This window comes from Anticarsia gemmatalis, chromosome 22 (genome assembly GCF_050436995.1).
Source record: "Anticarsia gemmatalis isolate Benzon Research Colony breed Stoneville strain chromosome 22, ilAntGemm2 primary, whole genome shotgun sequence".
NCBI classification, from domain to species: domain Eukaryota; kingdom Metazoa; phylum Arthropoda; class Insecta; order Lepidoptera; family Erebidae; genus Anticarsia; species Anticarsia gemmatalis.
The window spans coordinates 969,109-985,730 of record NC_134766.1 but is presented as its reverse complement, the minus strand read 5'-3'; the positions used below and the strand labels follow the sequence as shown (position 1 = coordinate 985,730).

The 16,622-nt window shown below is 36.6% G+C and overlaps 3 protein-coding genes across 4 annotated transcripts; 2 read left to right on the top strand and 1 right to left on the bottom strand.

Moving 5' to 3' along the window:
- The first annotated feature begins 570 nt into the window (after positions 1–570).
- Positions 571–10,386, top strand: LOC142982734 (cilia- and flagella-associated protein 45-like). The gene is made up of 12 exons (XM_076129408.1): positions 571–709; positions 2,221–2,413; positions 2,906–3,107; positions 3,557–3,692; positions 4,000–4,135; positions 4,418–4,553; positions 5,015–5,193; positions 8,250–8,399; positions 8,662–8,766; positions 9,102–9,181; positions 9,411–9,507; positions 9,863–10,386. Exons 1-12 carry the CDS (start codon positions 621–623, stop codon positions 9,947–9,949), a joined length of 1,590 nt encoding a protein of 529 aa, XP_075985523.1. The 5' UTR covers positions 571–620; the 3' UTR covers positions 9,950–10,386.
- An 82-nt stretch (positions 10,387–10,468) lies between these two features.
- LOC142982735 (uncharacterized) lies at positions 10,469–14,494 on the bottom strand. Of its 2 annotated transcripts, XM_076129409.1 has the most exons (7): positions 14,220–14,493; positions 13,878–14,002; positions 13,464–13,542; positions 12,612–12,671; positions 11,977–12,158; positions 11,466–11,566; positions 10,469–11,086 (listed from the first exon to the last, which is right to left on the bottom strand). In XM_076129409.1, exons 1-7 carry the CDS (start codon positions 14,299–14,301, stop codon positions 10,888–10,890), a joined length of 828 nt encoding a protein of 275 aa, XP_075985524.1. In that variant the 5' UTR covers positions 14,302–14,493; the 3' UTR covers positions 10,469–10,887. The 2 variants fall into 2 exon arrangements, with proteins under 2 accessions (XP_075985524.1, XP_075985525.1); XM_076129410.1 differs by lacking the exon at positions 12,612–12,671 and having other exon boundaries at positions 14,220–14,494.
- A 243-nt stretch (positions 14,495–14,737) lies between these two features.
- On the top strand, positions 14,738–16,122 carry LOC142982809 (uncharacterized). Its single transcript, XM_076129493.1, has 4 exons — positions 14,738–14,870; positions 15,019–15,094; positions 15,382–15,561; positions 15,907–16,122. The coding sequence occupies exons 1-4, from the start codon at positions 14,810–14,812 to the stop codon at positions 16,115–16,117; spliced, it is 528 nt and encodes a 175-aa protein (XP_075985608.1). The 5' UTR covers positions 14,738–14,809; the 3' UTR covers positions 16,118–16,122.
- The last annotated feature ends 500 nt before the right edge of the window (positions 16,123–16,622 follow it).

Genomic DNA, 16,622 nt, shown 5'->3' with positions numbered 1-16,622 from the left:
TGGTTATTCTCGAATATTGGTTCCTATGAAACTGTTGTTGTTTTTAAGTAGATAGCTGTGATTTGTTAAATAAATTGTTGACCAACAGAAAATCTTTATTTTTATTTATCACTCATTTGATAAATCCTTCCATTTGACATTGAGAATGAACCTTGTACCGCGAGAAACTGTCCCGCTCGGTTTAACTCACGTAAAAGTTTGAAAGAAAAATCTTTCCGGGTAAAACTTTCCGTTGGAGAAATTCGTGTTAAAATTGGTTCAACTAATTCGAAGAAGCTGTATTGCAGACGGAAATACTTAAAGTTACAACTAAAATTTGACTTTCAAACCAAAACTTCAACAATAAATAAATCAATTAGTAGAATAACTCACGACACCCTCGCGTGGGAATCGAACCCACGACCTCCCGACGCACTGATAATGGCGTGGCGACCAGTTTAACCACTGCGCCACGGAGGCCGTTCGACTTATCTCTACCTACCTAGTTATCGATAAAACACCATTTTTTTATGAAACTGGCAACATGTCCCATTTCAGTAACAAATAAACAAAATCAGTTGCTAAGCAACGCCAAACGAGTTGTGTTCATCGTTTTTGTATTAATTTTCTATTATTTTACAATGCCTAAAGTGTACAAGACAGCTCACGAAGGTATTCCTTACCATTCCGTGAAGACCGGAGACGATCCTGGCTGCTACCAGCTACATAGGTAATGGAGACAATTGTTTAAAATTTCGCACAAGTCGACAAAATAAAATTTTTTTTTTGAGCCTGTGTTTTAATGAATATTTTCTGATAATATAAATCAAAAAGAAAACAGGAACAACATTAATAATAAATTAAGTTTGCTTTTGTACTATATATAACGAAACCTAAATATATGGGGTTTTGGCAGATTTTTTGAAGGGCCGTTGCATTTATGATGCAAAACCAGGGGTAACGGGGCTGGGGGTATGAAGTGAGTGGTAGCAGAGTATCATGGCAGTATGCACGTGCGCGTTCTTAAGGAAAAACGTATTTTTTTGCGTCTCGGGGTCTAAAAATGGCATCGAAAAAGTGTAAAATCGACGTGGACTCTTTTTGCTACATTTGTGATGAATTTATTAAAGTGAGAGCCAATAAAATTTGTTTATCATCAAATAAGGCATTTTGTGAAGCCTATGAAGCTTACTTTAACGTGTCAGTGCGAAATCAGGATAAAATATGGGCACCTCACTTCTTGTGTAATAACTGCAAAAACACTTTAGAAGGTAAGAAAATACTCCTTATATTAAATGAACATTTATATGCCTATATACATATTTTTTTAAATATAAATTACATGTGTACATCGTTAATTAATGTTATTAATATTTTTTTCAGCCTGGTACTGAGGAGAGAAAAAAAAAGATGAAGTTTGGAGTACCATAAATATGGAGAGAGCCTACTGATACATTAAGTTACTATTTTCACACAAGAAAAACCAAAAGTATACATTTCTAAAAAAAAATTGTATCCTTTTTGTATTTTGTGTTTCTTAATGCCTTATTTCATCATTTTAATTAATAAAAATACATAAATCATAGCTTTTTTACTTTTATATATTTATAATTGAATGTGAATAAAGAGCTTTTCCATTAAAATTTAAAATTCGTTCTAAAAGCTACAAAAGCAAACTTTATTAGATAAAAATATTATTTCTTTATTTAGTTAGGTATACGTAATCAAAATCAACGGTACAGAACTCAGACTCAAAATTCGTGTTGACCAATGTTATTGCCAGCTGTGGGGTGTGTAAAATCTGAGGAAGTACCTATTGACATGGCAAATTACAGATGCCACAGTTGACGGTACTTGAACTGTGAAATAAACCCAGTTATCCTAACACATTAATTACTGCATACACATACACAATTTACTTCCATAAGTCTTAAGTGGTTGACTCAAGCCCTAATCCCTTACTTGTTCGGCAAGAGACTCTTGCCCAGCCGGAGGTGTCTTTGTTTAGAATTCTACTAAAAAGAGATAAATACCTAAGTACACACTCGGCTCCAGCCAGACAGACTCCAGCTCAACTTGAAAAAGAATTTATGGCTAGGATTTAGCTATAATAATCACACCAACACAAACTGTTTTTATATGAGTTTAAACGCTATCGTATAGTTAAACTTCTCAGAAACCGGGGTTAATAATCTAAGTATAATATGCTCCAACTACTTACTTTCAAGTGCTTCTCTCCAGGCCATCACAATGTCGCCTCAAGTTCCCCATCTCGCAGAAGCCCATCCACAAATGCGAGTCTCCCAAGAAGCAGTACAGCATGGTGCCGCAGGGCGTCGGCTGGCGCAAGCTGCTTATACCTGACAAGAAGACCAACTACTACCCCGCGCTCATGCATATCAACGAGTTTGAGAGACTCAAGAAACAGGCTACGGTAAGAATAGACTACTTACGTTTTCCAGGTATTTTTGTATTAAGATCCACTACCACTCGTGGAACAATGAAGACTTCAGGTTTAAATTATTATCAAACAGTTTTCCCTGCTATTATATGTGTACCCATATTTTCTTGACGTTTAAGTATAAGACTCTGCCACTTGAACACGACAGCATAAAACAATATAAATACAAGTAGCCGTTTTAGAAAGCAAACGGAACGTAGATCCAGTGCAGAGGATTCTCGGGTAACTGTCATCGTCACACAAAACAATTTGAATAAAAGTAGCTGTTTTAGAACATAGACCCAGTGCAAAGGATTCTTAGGTTGTTCTAAGAATCAGGCGATCGAAGCGCAATAGCTCTCGTTATCGTACCCTGCAATTGTTTTCGAGTGGACCTAAAATCGTTAATTATGTTCTAGCTAGATTGTTCAAGTTCTTTGGAGTAACCTGTACCTATCAATTAACAAATCCTCTTTAAATTACCAGATAGTCTCTCAAGAAGAACAGCTAGCGGCCATGCATGCTCAAGAGCAGGCCGTGCAGAAGGCAGCCAAGGACTCTGAGAAGAGGAAGAAAGCGCTGAAAGACTCGCTACTGCCGCAGCCGGGAGCTGAAACTGCTTCAGGCACCGCTGACCCTGAGCTCGAAGGACCGGACCAAGCTGCTCATACCATGTCCAGAGCTGAGTGTAAGTTGGTCTAGTGCTGGTACGCAAGGCGAGTAATGGGAGTTGGGACTGCTTCTGCGGCTCTGGCCGGCAGTAGTGTAGGCAGTATGCTAAAGAAAATTAAGGGGTTTAAGGTACGATTCCGAAGTCGGGCTAAGTGCAACTGGATTTTCTAAGTGTTAAATTATTCTTAATTACCAGCCTGGAGGCTGTTAACGTTTCCGGCATTTGGCAATAAGTCAGCCTTTATTGTATGGGACTAACCATGGAAATGGTGAAACGTGTGTAGGTAGGTAATGTCATGCCCCTTTGGCTACCATTCTGTTACACCTAACAGTCGTGGTAATAAAAACAAAAATAAAGAGGACGTAGAATTAAAACTCATAACATTTAAACAAATACTTAGGTATTTCATTTTTGAAAATGTTTATTTTGTTGACGAAGACAATAATAAATAAATATTGTTCCAGTACTCCGCGCAGACAACATGCCAGGTCCCCGGCTCTGCAACCGCATCATCCTCGCGTCCAAGTGTCACGCGATACGAGACGCACAGATCACTGAGAAAGAACTCATCAAGAAGGAACTGGATGAAGAGGAACGAAGGTAAGTATACCACCAGATACCATTTAGGAAAACCATGGAAAAACGGTACAAAATAAAATTCAGAGGCTGTAGTTTTAGCTTATCGTGCCTAGGGACCTAATTGTTTTTAGAAAATATAGTTTAGTAAGCCAAGAGAAATATGCCTGGATAGCCTGGTGAGCCTGCTATCATATTTTTTTTTATATGAACCTATTATTATTAACTTTGTGAACGAGATTTAGAACTTGTCAAATACTTGCTAGTTCAGCTGTGTGCCGATAGATGGCATTACGAGTTTAAGCTGCAAACTTGTTCTAACTTTGTGCAGATTGGATGCAATAATGGAGGAGAACCGTAAGAGTGCTGTGAACCGCTCTGAGGAAGAGGAGGAACGTCGTCATCAACTGCGGCTGCAGAACCTCGCCGCGTTGAAGGAACAGATACAAGCTCATGAACTAGCCAAGGTAATAAGATGTTGTACAAAACTACCTATACCTACACGTTAATAGCGACATTGATACCAGAGTACGATCGAAGGAAACTTTCCTCTCCTTCAAAGCTGCCTTACTCCCAACTACGATGCGACATTAACTCGACCTGCCTAAATTGAATAGCCACCGGCCATTCTATACCGTCATGTAAAAGGTAGCAATTTATTCCTTTCTCTCATGTTTAAGGTATACTTACAAGTAAGTAGCAGATTTGTGCTAATTATAATATAATCCTCTAATTATTTCTCTTGTCAGATAATGGAAGCAGAACGCATAGAAGAGGAGAGTATCCGTGTGAATCAAGCAAATATCGCGACACAGATCGACGAAGCGCAGAAACTCAAGGAGAAACATCACAGACAACTTAAACTAAAGGAGATGCTAGATCAAGGTTAGCAAAGAAACAATTTACCACTCAACTCATACCTGCTCTTGATATAGGATGAAGTGTTTATTTTTCTTGTGGTTTTTAGAAGTGTTTATTTTTCTTGTGGTTTTTATTTTTCTTGTGGTTTTTAGAAAGTTACAGAACTTTGTTAACTTTAGCCAAAAGCCAGGGTCATTGTTAAAGTGATGGCCTTAGGCTGTAGGTGGTTTTGGTGACGGTCTTAGCCCACAAGTGAGTGATCTATTGTAAGACAAAGCCATAACTATACCTACACAGTTCAGCCGATAAAAAACGAGTTTTACATATTTGTCGTATGAAAACTATATAGAACAAAGATAAAACCAATTTCATCAAATGTGTTCACGGAACAAATATATACCTATATATTTTGGTGTCAAAGCTGTATTTATATTTTCACCATACTTCTACGATTATCTAATCTTATCACCATTATTTCCCGGCAGGCAACGCGGAACTGCTGTACTTCAAGCAGCTGCAGAACGAGGAGGAGCGCATCATGGACCTGCGCATCACCAACTTTATCAAAAAGAAGATGGAGCGCGAGTCCAAGAACAGAGCCGAGGCCGAGGCGGTGAAGGCGGCCAAGCAGAAGGGCATCGATCATATCGCTAAGGCGCAGAAGGTAAACTTGCTAATGACATGCTAGATTTTGTAGCAATTTAAATTATAGCTTGTATTTCTGTGCCTGAAAAATCGAATCTATTCAAGTACCCACAGTTGGGAACGTCTGCATATTGGTACTTAGAGGCGATAAGAGTGAACATTTTAACTGATATGTGAAATGGTTCCAGCCGTTTTCTTCCATGGGTCTCTATCTCATGAAGGTACGACTCTCTAATGGGTTTAATAATTGTGTATACAGGGTGTAAATGACAGCCTACCGAAAACGAAAAAAAATGACTTTAGACACGATTCTGGTGCTTATGGCGTTGAAAATTTTCATCGGTTTACTTGATTTTTCCGATTTTTTATGCGTTTTTTTAATTTTTTTTGGTATTATTTCGTTAATACTACACAATGCAACATGAATATGAAAAAAAATCCGTCATATTACTGTTTTTCACAAAAAACAGCAATGGATTAAAAAACAACGTTTAAATTCGCTATCAGCTGTGCGCGGCTAACGACACCGCGCCGGCGGCGGCCGGCCGCGACGGTCGACGTCACGCCGCGTACCTACGCGCGCCACACAGACACACGATTACGCACACAGCTGTCAGCCTCACACTCACTAGTATGCAGCGTTACTTAGTATTTGTTCTATGTTAAAAATGAAAATTACATAATTATCCCGCTCTCCGATAAAAGGTAAATTCATAAGATTTAAAATGTGTGATATCTTATTATTACACGTACAAATACATACAGAACGACAAAAAATCCTATTGATATTCTTTAGCGCTATAAAAATCTCTAATAAACAATTTAACATGTATTGTCGCTTTGTTCCATTTGTTCTTGCAAATTTCTATTCGATATTTACACGCTCATTCATACTTTCATACAAGCCCGGTGCGACTCGAAAAGAAGATGGCCGTAGTGACGCGTGACGCCGCGACCGCGCGTGGATGTTACATAGATGGGATGCGACAAAATGGATGCTAAGTAATTCTCCGGGGATTATGAATTATGATAAGATAGTTTCTCTGATAAGAATATTAATGGATATTGATTGTTATCATTGTTATGTACCTACATTTTTATGGTTTAATTAAATAAACGTTTCGTGTTTATTTTATTTACTTTAAGCTGATTTTATGTTATAAATATCAAAGTATTTTAAACTTACATCAATAATGTTTGTAATGTTATTTGGTATTTGAATAAAACTACAATGCAACCTGTAACAACTGTGACAAGTAAAAATAGTAATGCCACATCAATATTTTATTGAATCTAATCTCTCGCTGGGATCCTAACTCGTCGCTCGTCACCAAATCGGCGGCGCGCGCGCGGACGGCGCGGAGGGAGCGGGTGGCGCGGGCGAGGGGCGGCGCGAGTGAGCGGAGAGGCGCCGGCGGCTCTCTTTGAATTTAATGATAGTTCAAGCAATTCGCTCGCGGAAGACGGAAGCTCTTCATCGGTGTCGTTCGTTATGTCCTATTCGTCGTGTCGTGTGTGAACTGTTGTTTATTATTACTTGTTATTGTTTCGGTTTTGAGTTGTTAGTGTTTTTATTGTTATTATTTTTGTTGTTATTGTTTTCGAAGTGCAGTTGTGTTCGTAAATAGGAAGAAATGTTGATGTGTTATGTATGGTGAAGCACGTGAAAGTGCACGGCGCGCTCTGCACCTGTACGTCCGGATCCAAAGGTACTCAAACTCTCGCCATACACCAGGTATTTGCGTGTTGATAGACATTGATAACAATTTGTTTTAGCACTTTCTTATTATTGGTTACATTTTGCTATTATTGTTTGATTTCACGTAAGCCAAGTAGGTACCTACCTACCTACTTACAATTTTACTATGAGCTATTGTAACATACTTACGATACCATAAACGATACATAAGATTGTTATCTAATGATAGGGTTGCATACTAGTGAGCGCATAGACAGTGTTGCCAACTTGGATTTTGAAAAAGGCGTAGGCCAGATTAGAAAATTACGTAGAAATAGTAAAATTTCCATATGAGAAATACGTAGATCTACGTACTTTTTTTTTTAATTGAAATTAAGACAGTAGGGTAGGTAAAAGTGAATAAAACGACAATTTATAAGACCCTAAAAGTTGCAGACAGACAGCAGATAGATAAAACTGGTTAGAGAGATATCTCCGTGAACAAAAATAATAATAAATAAATAAATATTCCAGTAGCCGGTTAGTTTTTACAATATCTACATTCTACATGTGAAACCACCACTTACAGATAATTTAAAAAAGTTCGCTACTTTCAGGGTCATCGATTTATTTAAATTATTCAATTTTTATTATCATTTTCAGACGACAGAAGACGCCAAGACGTTTCGTTTTACACAGTCACATGAGTCTCAGTTCTTTTGAATTGACTGATGACTGACACTGTTTTTAAAATGAATGGCGTAATAATAAGTTGAGTGGCGAGGCGAGGCGAGTATGCGCTAGTATAAAACGGAACGTTTATTAACTTTTTTTTACGAAAGTAACAAAAATAATGCCCATTCAGTCTAATAACGGGATATGTTATTTTGCAATTGAATAATTTTGATAGAAAATACGTAGATTCTGGGACTAAAGTTCGTAGGTTTGCGTGGAAGGCTCAAAATACGTAGATCTACGTAAAAAGACGTAGAGTTGGCAACACTGCGCATAGACGTGGTGGTACGCGTACGTAACTACGACGCGTCGCGACATGTCGTCGCTCAGCGCGCCGCCGCCGCCAGAAGTCTCGTAGGCATGCGCGGAGATACATCGCGTTGTTCACTATACATTGAACGCTCAAAAATGACTAACTCGGGAACCAATCATTTCCGAGAAATATCGTTGGAGTAAATTTCGCGCATACAGTGTCACAAACTTACCAGTAAAGTTTTCGGTTAGCTGTCATTTACACCATGTATATTATATGCGATTCAGAATCATCCAAATACTTGATAATTTATCTACAAACCTTAAGATGGCGTTGTTTACTTTCTAGCAGCTTCTTGATACTTTTAGCTCCCATATACTTTCTGACATGAAATTAATTTGTTTTCCAGGCTGAACAAGAGTTGAAGGAAGAGCTAGAGCGTATTCGCAACCTGAAGATCCAGGAGGACGTGGAGCGCGAGTACCGGCGCCGGGAGCGCGACGCCGCCATCAAGAGGAACAAGGAGATGAAGCAACTGCACGAGGCGCGCGTGCAACAGGTACACACTATATTCATACTTATTAGAAATAAACACCTTTAACCTTCTATTAAAATGTCTCTTAGACATAGATTTGAATCAGGCTTATCCTACTAATATTATAAATGCGATTGTGAAGACGTGTTTAAAAAAAAAGTTTTAATAATATGCTTTGAAAATGTGTTTGCAAAGCGTTAACGTATCTAAAACTGCCGTGCATATTCTTGTTTATTTCTCTAATAACAGCATTTCTTTCTTGTTTAAATGTTACCGTTTGTTACAGATCAAAGACATTCACCGTCTGATAGCTCGCGAGATAGCTAAGGATGAACAGAGCTTCAACAACGCGGCCAGACAGAACGAGGAGTTCATCCGTAAAGAGAAGGAGGTTTGTAGATATCAATAAATATAATAATACATTCCTATTACTACTCTTATAAACTATTTTATTTAGCCGGCATAATAGACCTGACATCAGGACATAACTAAATAGTGCATACATACATTACATACTTACATACATAATATCACGCATGTTATACCCAAAGGTAGGCCGAGGTGTATTTCATACACCCACGTTTCTCCATTAACAATGTTAGTCCCATGTGATAGGGGGTGAGCCTTTTACCTCCGGACTACTATTGAGAACAATCTCATATTATAAATTAGAAAAATACATAAATCACTAAATAGTAATGAATAATTAACTAACCTCTTGTACAGCGCGAGGACAAGCACAAGGCTCGCGTGGAACAACATCGTCAAGAGATTATGAAACAAATCAACGACAAGGAACGAGCCAGGTAATGTGTCTTTTACCCTACTAACTTAAACTTAACACTTATTTAAATGAAAGAAAAGTAAAAAGTATTTTTTTAAAGAAATTTAAAAAAAGAACCTAGAACCTACCTACCTGAGGCATGTAAAAATCCAACCACTTAATTTCACATCAAATCACATAACTAACAACACATAATTTCGTTTAACATGATAATTTTGCACTTTTCTGTAAGATATTATTGTATTTCTCAGGGCTGAGCTCCGTGAGAAGATCCACAACGAGGGCGTAGCGCTGCGTATGGAGCAAGAACAACAAGAGAAATATGAGAGGAGAATCATCAAACAAAAGGTAAGAGCTATCTAGATATTAAATAGATTTCACCACTTATCTACGAGACGCCCATAGCCAGTTGCACTTACCGGTCGGTAAACGATCTGTAGATTGAACAACCCTTGGTACGGTGATTATTTAGATGAGAGACCGCATAGTAGTATATAAGCAGCGCAACTTTTGTCGCTAACCATACGATAAAATAAAATAAATATAGTTTTAACTGGTATTTTTGAAACTAAATAATCATTTTAAACAATCTTAATTAAAAAGGGATGTCCTTGTTTTGTAGCTCACGGAATAAAGAACTTTTACTTGGGTATATTTTGACCCGATTTCAGTTCAATTAAACTAATACTGATGTTATATACAGGTGGCTGCGATGAGACAACAGAAGGTATCAGAGAAGTATGTCAAGGAAGTGGAACAGACCCTCACCAAGCACGGATACAGGCAGTGAAGTTCAAACATATTGTAATCTGCCCAATTGAATGAATTGTATTCAATAAATAGTGATTGTAACTAATGTCCCAATGTTCTAAAGATTTTGATAATAAATTATGTCCGACCAAATGATATAAACCTCGGAGCTGCGTAATGTGAATCATGGTAATTTTGACAATGTCTCATAAGAGAGTTAAATGAACCAGCGAGCGTCGTGAACACTAATTCCGGCGCCTAACGTTGCGCAGGTGTGTCGTTAGGCTAACCGCAAGTCATTTCTAAACGAATTCATTATAAAGCAATCGGTTTAGATCAAATTTAGCAGACCGATATCTTGAAGTGAGAATACTGTAGTTTTTTGCTATTATAATTAATAATACAGAAAATGAATTTCATATTATTGGTGAGAAAGTAGTGATATTATTGTCTATCAATAAATTTTTAATACTTTAATTTTCTTTTCGTATTCTTTACTCCGAAATCATAACCCCAATTGTGTTAAAAATACAGGCACTATCAATAACAAGACATTAAATTCAGAAGTCAAGATTTTAATACTATAATAATTATAGATAAAAAGTTACACAACTATACACAAGTCAGCCATAACATCAAGAATTAATTCATAAAACAATAAAACATTCACACTTTAAAAAACCTTATATTAATATTACCTAGTGTTTCCCAACAGTGGAAAACAATTAAAACAGTCACCTTTGCATTAAAATAGGATTCGGCAGGCGACATTTGCCCTACCGTGTAATATTTTTTTTTAAGACAGTTGCAGTTGTCACTTGTTAGAATCCAAATTAGAGGCTGTCGTCGCAACACTTGCCAATGCTGCCTTCTGTGATCTGCAATCATCATACAGTAACTCCCAACGTCGGGAAACTTTTAACTAAAATAATATACCCAGCGGTGGTAATTCCCAGTCACTGGTACTACAACTAACAATCATTTCATGGCCTTCTCTCCAAGCTTGACCACTTTGTCCAGGTTATCTTTAAGGGTCTTCAGTTGTGTGAGCACGTTGGAGTCCATGAGTGAGAAGGGAATGTATGCTTGGGACTGACGGAGCTGCTTCGGTTGGAGTGACAGCATGGTACCGTCTTGTAGGAGTATGTTGCAGTTCGCCATTTCGTCGGGTTTCATTCTGAAACATTATATTAATATTTAATTTGCAATTCTGCCACAGTTAAGTTTTCTTTGATCTCAGACTATCCATAGAAAAAAATATTGTTCATAAAATCACGCTATTTTACCATATGGATAGGCAGAGAGAGAGCAAAGAAAAAAATATGGTGAAAGTTAATATTATGTAAGTTAAAAGTTATAATTTTAAGTTAAGCACACAGTCCGCCCGATGGTAAGCGATTACCAAAGCTTATGGACTACAGCACCAACATGGGCATCACATGCGTGCCGGCCCGTTAAATACCGGCTTACTAACTTTTCGAAGAACTTTTTTCAACACACATTGTTATTGATATGCTCCCTGTTGAAAGAAAACAAGGGTAGAATGTAATACTAACGTGTAGCATGAAGGCACCATGACAGGTGATCCAGACATGGAGACCACCATCTCACCCTGCCGCGGCTGACGTAACACTGTCAACGGAGTTTGTGGCGTCACCTGGAAGAAGACGAGATTATTTTTAGTTTACCAGACGAAATTATGTATGAAAACAACTGCCAAACATTCACCCAATAAGCTATCTGATATTCATGCTTCTGGATAAACTGGATCTTATCAACTGGATGGTGGTAAAACTGGATCTTACTATTGGAACCAGGTATTCATAATTGACTAATAATAGGGTGTTTAAAAATTTATTTTTGGAAATGTTCTGCCTATTGACTATTTTAAGAAATATATTAGGACAAAAAACATTCAACCTGGTTTCCCTTTTCTATTAGAAAAAGGAAACAGAACTTAGTCCAAAAGCTTTCAAACAACATAATTACTCCAACACTATACAGTAGGTAACCTTTAACCCACTTAAAACTCAAGGCTTAAAGACCAACAGTCTCAATTAATCATACCTTAGGAGTAATAGCCGGATAGTTCACAGGAGCATTCTTGTTATAAGCGGGAGTGCGGTACACGGAGCGCGAGCGGCGCCGCTGCACGGTCTTGGAGGCCGTGGGCGGCGGCGCCTTGCGGCACGACGCGTCCGCCGAGCGCGAGCGACGACTCGCCGCCGTCGAGCGACTGGACGGAGGCACTGAGGAGATAGGGAACATTATAAGGGTGCTTTTATATAACACTATAGTTGTCTGTCTTGTGCAACTATTTTGTATGGCTGTATCACTGACAAAGTGGTGTTCTTTGCGTGTCAGTCTAGGCTTTTAATTTTCAGAATGTTCAAATGGATTTTGAATAAATATCATACACGTTTCAAAGCATTCTAATGATAAAAAACAAATTGTAAAAGGCATAAGCTAAATGACTATTAATTACAAAACTAAAACAAAGCTCTATTACTACCTAATTGCAACTAAGCAGAAGACAAGTTTTACAAACAAACATAAAATAACAACACATACAATATATTACACAGATTTATACAAAACCCAATGAAATGATAATGACACACTTACCCTTCTAAAACATAATGTAATGAACAGTAAGAGTGAAAGATTGCAAGGCTGTATCAAGCATAGAACATGTTACTCACTGAGGCGACTCTTCTTGGTGTGGCCTCCGGAGCCCTGCGACGAGTTCTCCGTCAGATAGCCTGCCCAGGAAGCACCCCGTTAGTGGAAGACAGTGAAATTGTTAGTTGATGGCTGTACACCAGTGACAATATGAGTAGTAGGTACTGAGATGTGACAAGATTTTGAGTGTCTATGTACATGAATCATGAAGATATTGTGTATTTATCAGCCTAGCCTTTCTTCCAACTATGTTGGAGTCGGCTTCCAGTCTCACCGGATGCAGCTGAATACCAGTATTTTACATGAAGATAGCATCTTTTCTTTATGGATGTAATTGTAAGATGTAATAATGTATGTCTTAGCTTGTAGTAGTAGTCTTTACAGTGTAGTGTTGGAATATATACCAAATGCTATTACAATGCACTAACTAGTTTTCTAAATAGTTTACAAGCTTATCTACTTTCTAAAAAATAGTATGATGAGACTCTTTATAGAGAGATCAGCTCTTTGCATTGATTTTTACAAACATCAGCAGAATAAAGAGTTATAATGAGAAGACTAGAAGGTTGGAAATTACTGCTTACGCAATACACAAACTAAACTACTATTTGTGGACTACATTAAAATGAACTTTGTGTGGAAGTATCACTGGGATTACAATGAACACTTATTGTGTTAAGCCAAAAATGCTTACCACACTTTTGAAACTATGATAACTAGTTCTTTGTAAGAATTGATTTTAAAACTACTTTTTTTATATATTTACAATTCATCATATTTATTTACATAATAGTGAATTGAATTGTTTTATAATGCAAGATATATGAAACTGTAATACCTATGACATAAGAATATAATGATTATAATGTTACCGTCATCATGTGATGCTGAACGGCTAGAGTGCCTGGTCCTCCTGGAGTTAGTCACTTCTTTGAGATGCAGCTCTGATTTCTGAAACATTGTTCAAGTGTTGAAATTAAACTGATTTAATTTAACAAATACACTGAAACAGGATTTTTTAGGTGTGAAACAAGCAACATTCATTCTAATCATAAGTCATTTTTTCTTTAAAAGACAACTCCTCCAAATTGCTTGTGGCGATGGTTTAAAGTTTAAAAATTGGAGACTCTAAGACTTCTGGGCTCTATTCAACTTCATAAAATATATTGGTTCAGTCAGGAATGTATACTTAGATAAATTTAATTGATAATTATTGCTCAAATTAAAATTTTCCACATGGGTGGACAATTATTATGGTAGTAACTTAACAGGCAATATTATCTTACCAGTTGTCCCACAGTTTTAGTCAAATAAACGTTACTGATAGATCCAAGCAATATCTTGAAGGCAAGCTCGACATTCCGCAGTTCCATGTGAGCGCGAGTGTCTATTTTATTCTTCTGATCTGACACTGAAAACAATATTGTATATTATCAATATTCGGGCTAACAGATAAATAGACCAGTTAAATTCTATTCATTCAAGAGGAAGTTACAGTTGATAAAACGTAAAAACGAACTCTACCAAAACTTTTATGAAGTATGGTAGTTATCAGTTTTGAAATTCAAGTATCTTTGTAAATATTAATAATATTTTGTTTTTATTACATAGATATATTGTTTATTTACCAAGTTTAGTGAATTTCTTCGAAGCCTCATCATCTTCAGCCGTTTTTTCCTGCTTTCGAACCGGCCGTTTTGTTCGTGGCATTTTCACACAACACTTAAACTGTTTACACAAACTAATAAATCTGTATAAATGTTCTTGCACCAAATACACGATTGCCGGCACTTGCTATTCTAACATAATCATTAAAATAAGCTAAAACTAAAATAAAGAAAAACTAAGCGAGAACCTAACAAAACAAAATAGAAACGGCCATTTTTTAAATTTTATGTTCGGATACGCTTACAACTTTGATTCAATTTGGTTGGTTTGGAAAAGAAAACAAAATTAAAATTTACTGATTGTTTGTTATTTGGTTGATATTTAGCAACCAATTTATATTTTCTCGATGAGAAAATTTTATATTTTTTACTAAATATTATAGTTTGTTCATCGCTTGTAGAACCCGAATGCAACTTTTCGTTCGAAAACTGTAGCTAACGTGACGTAGTCCTAGGAGGTAGGTAGTGCAGGTATAAATCAACCTGTAAAAGCTTGTGCTTTATTATTTGTGTTTGCATTTTGTTTGAACACGGAGTTCGAAAATCTGAAAATGTGGGCTAGTGTCGTATTGCGATATTTGTTCGCATTTATTTTAGTAAATGCTTGCTGCGGTGAGTTTTTTTCCGTTAGTAGTAGTAGTTCATTTTTATTTAAAAAATACGTTAAAAATTATTGTATATGTGGTGTACTTCTCGGAATTTTTTAAAATATAATGTTCCAACTTACAGCTTTAATATTTTAAATAATCTTGACTTGCAGGTATTCCCAGCTTCTACTCTCCGAGCATGGACAAACAGATTAATAACATGCTTGACAAGATAATGGAAGGGGCCAGGTAATAGAAGTTAATGCCTATAATATATTATTATTCCTATAGACCGATATTTTTTTATTATTATTATATGATATTACTGAATATTTGTGTGAATTGCACGTTTTGCCGTTTATAATCTTATGTTTATCCCTTGTAAATCGCCCGCTGCTGGGCTACTCATGAAAAATATTCTCAATTAAATAAAAGATCAAAAATATGTTTCCTACGATTATTCCTGACCCGGAAATGGAATCCAAGACCTCGTGATCCGCAGACGTTTGGTTATTTTTTATTTGATTTTTTCACAGATACAATTGCCAAGTATGCGAACATTCTGAATGTTACGAGTCACCAGTTGAAGAATGTACGGGCGCTCTTTACTGCTTTAAGGCTGCAAGGTTGACCAGAAATGGAACCCTGCTTCATTCGCGTGGCTGCATCACCCAGCTTGACCAATATCAATACACTTGTAAAAGACTCTTTAGAAGGTAATTTAAAAACTACCTACATTATCTTAGCGTTATTCGCTCATTTATTTTGCTACATATTAAAATATTCTCCCTACATTTAATTAAATTATTTTTGCAATATATGGCCTGATATCAAATATGTATGCAAGGAAAATCCTTAGACACATGCACAATCAGTCATCAGTTTTTCCTGCTATAGAATTTAGTTTCATTAATGAGCAACGAATGTTATTATTAGATTATTTAAGAACTTATCAGTTTCCTTATTTGTTTCATTATTTATTGGGTCTCCCCGTTTATTGTATTCCCATTGATAATAAAATATTGTGACTGTAAAAAAATAACACGGGCTCTCCATTCCAGTGTCAGAAAACGTCAGCCAGGGAAATTCAACGTGACATGCTGTTCAGGTGACCTGTGTAATGGTGGCAGTTTCCCCGAGATTTATTTCGAACCATCAACCAAATCACCACCCACTACCAGCAATGATTTTACTTTTTCAGTGTTCAACGGGACTATGGTCCAACCAATGGAACCATCCATTAAAATACCCATTATAGATGATAATGCATAGAGAAACGTGTTTTATTTTACACACTCCAATTTTCAAATAACGCGCAAGGTAACCTTTACTTAAATGGCGAAAATAACACATAATGCTACAGTAGCAAGTTTGTAGTTTGTTAACAGTATTTTTCAAATTATCTATTATAATTTAATTGATTTTTTTATGAAGACATAGTTTGGTAATTTCGGTCAAACGGGAGTTTAAGTCACCATAAGTAAACAAAATAAATAAAAAAAAAGGTAAATTTGATAGGTATATAGAAAAAATAAAAACTTAAGTACAAGGTTTAATGTGTTCCCATAGGGTTAGGCAGAGACCTGTGAAAGTCACTTTCTACGATACTTACCTACCTTTGCTTAATTCATACCCATGAAATGTTATGAACATGTCCAATAACTGAGACTATGCGTAATTTTAGATCCAGTCTTTATATATTTACTAGTCTACACGTCATAACACTGCGAAGAAATTATAGCTTAAAAGCCAAAATGCAATGTGCAACAAAAATATA

What these genes read in the sequence shown, in the direction of transcription:
- LOC142982809 (XM_076129493.1), top strand. Translation starts at nt 14,810, where the DNA reads ATGTGGGCTAGTGTCGTATTGCGATATTTGTTCGCATTTATTTTAGTA. An exon ending in AAGATAATGGAAGGGGCCAG is followed by an intron (nt 15,095 to 15,381) that starts GTAATAGAAGTT and finishes ATTTTTTCACAG; the next exon opens with ATACAATTGCCAAGTATGCG. An exon ending in TGTAAAAGACTCTTTAGAAG is followed by an intron (nt 15,562 to 15,906) that starts GTAATTTAAAAA and finishes TCTCCATTCCAG; the next exon opens with TGTCAGAAAACGTCAGCCAG.
- LOC142982734 (XM_076129408.1), top strand. Translation starts at nt 621, where the DNA reads ATGCCTAAAGTGTACAAGACAGCTCACGAAGGTATTCCTTACCATTCC. An exon ending in GGCTGCTACCAGCTACATAG is followed by an intron (nt 710 to 2,220) that starts GTAATGGAGACA and finishes GCTTCTCTCCAG; the next exon opens with GCCATCACAATGTCGCCTCA. An exon ending in AACGACAAGGAACGAGCCAG is followed by an intron (nt 9,182 to 9,410) that starts GTAATGTGTCTT and finishes TGTATTTCTCAG; the next exon opens with GGCTGAGCTCCGTGAGAAGA.
- LOC142982735 (XM_076129409.1), bottom strand. Translation starts at nt 14,301, where the DNA reads ATGCCACGAACAAAACGGCCGGTTCGAAAGCAGGAAAAAACGGCTGAA. An exon ending in GAAGAAATTCACTAAACTTG is followed by an intron (nt 14,003 to 14,219) that starts GTAAATAAACAA and finishes TATTGTTTTCAG; the next exon opens with TGTCAGATCAGAAGAATAAA. An exon ending in CTAAAACTGTGGGACAACTG is followed by an intron (nt 13,543 to 13,877) that starts GTAAGATAATAT and finishes ACAATGTTTCAG; the next exon opens with AAATCAGAGCTGCATCTCAA.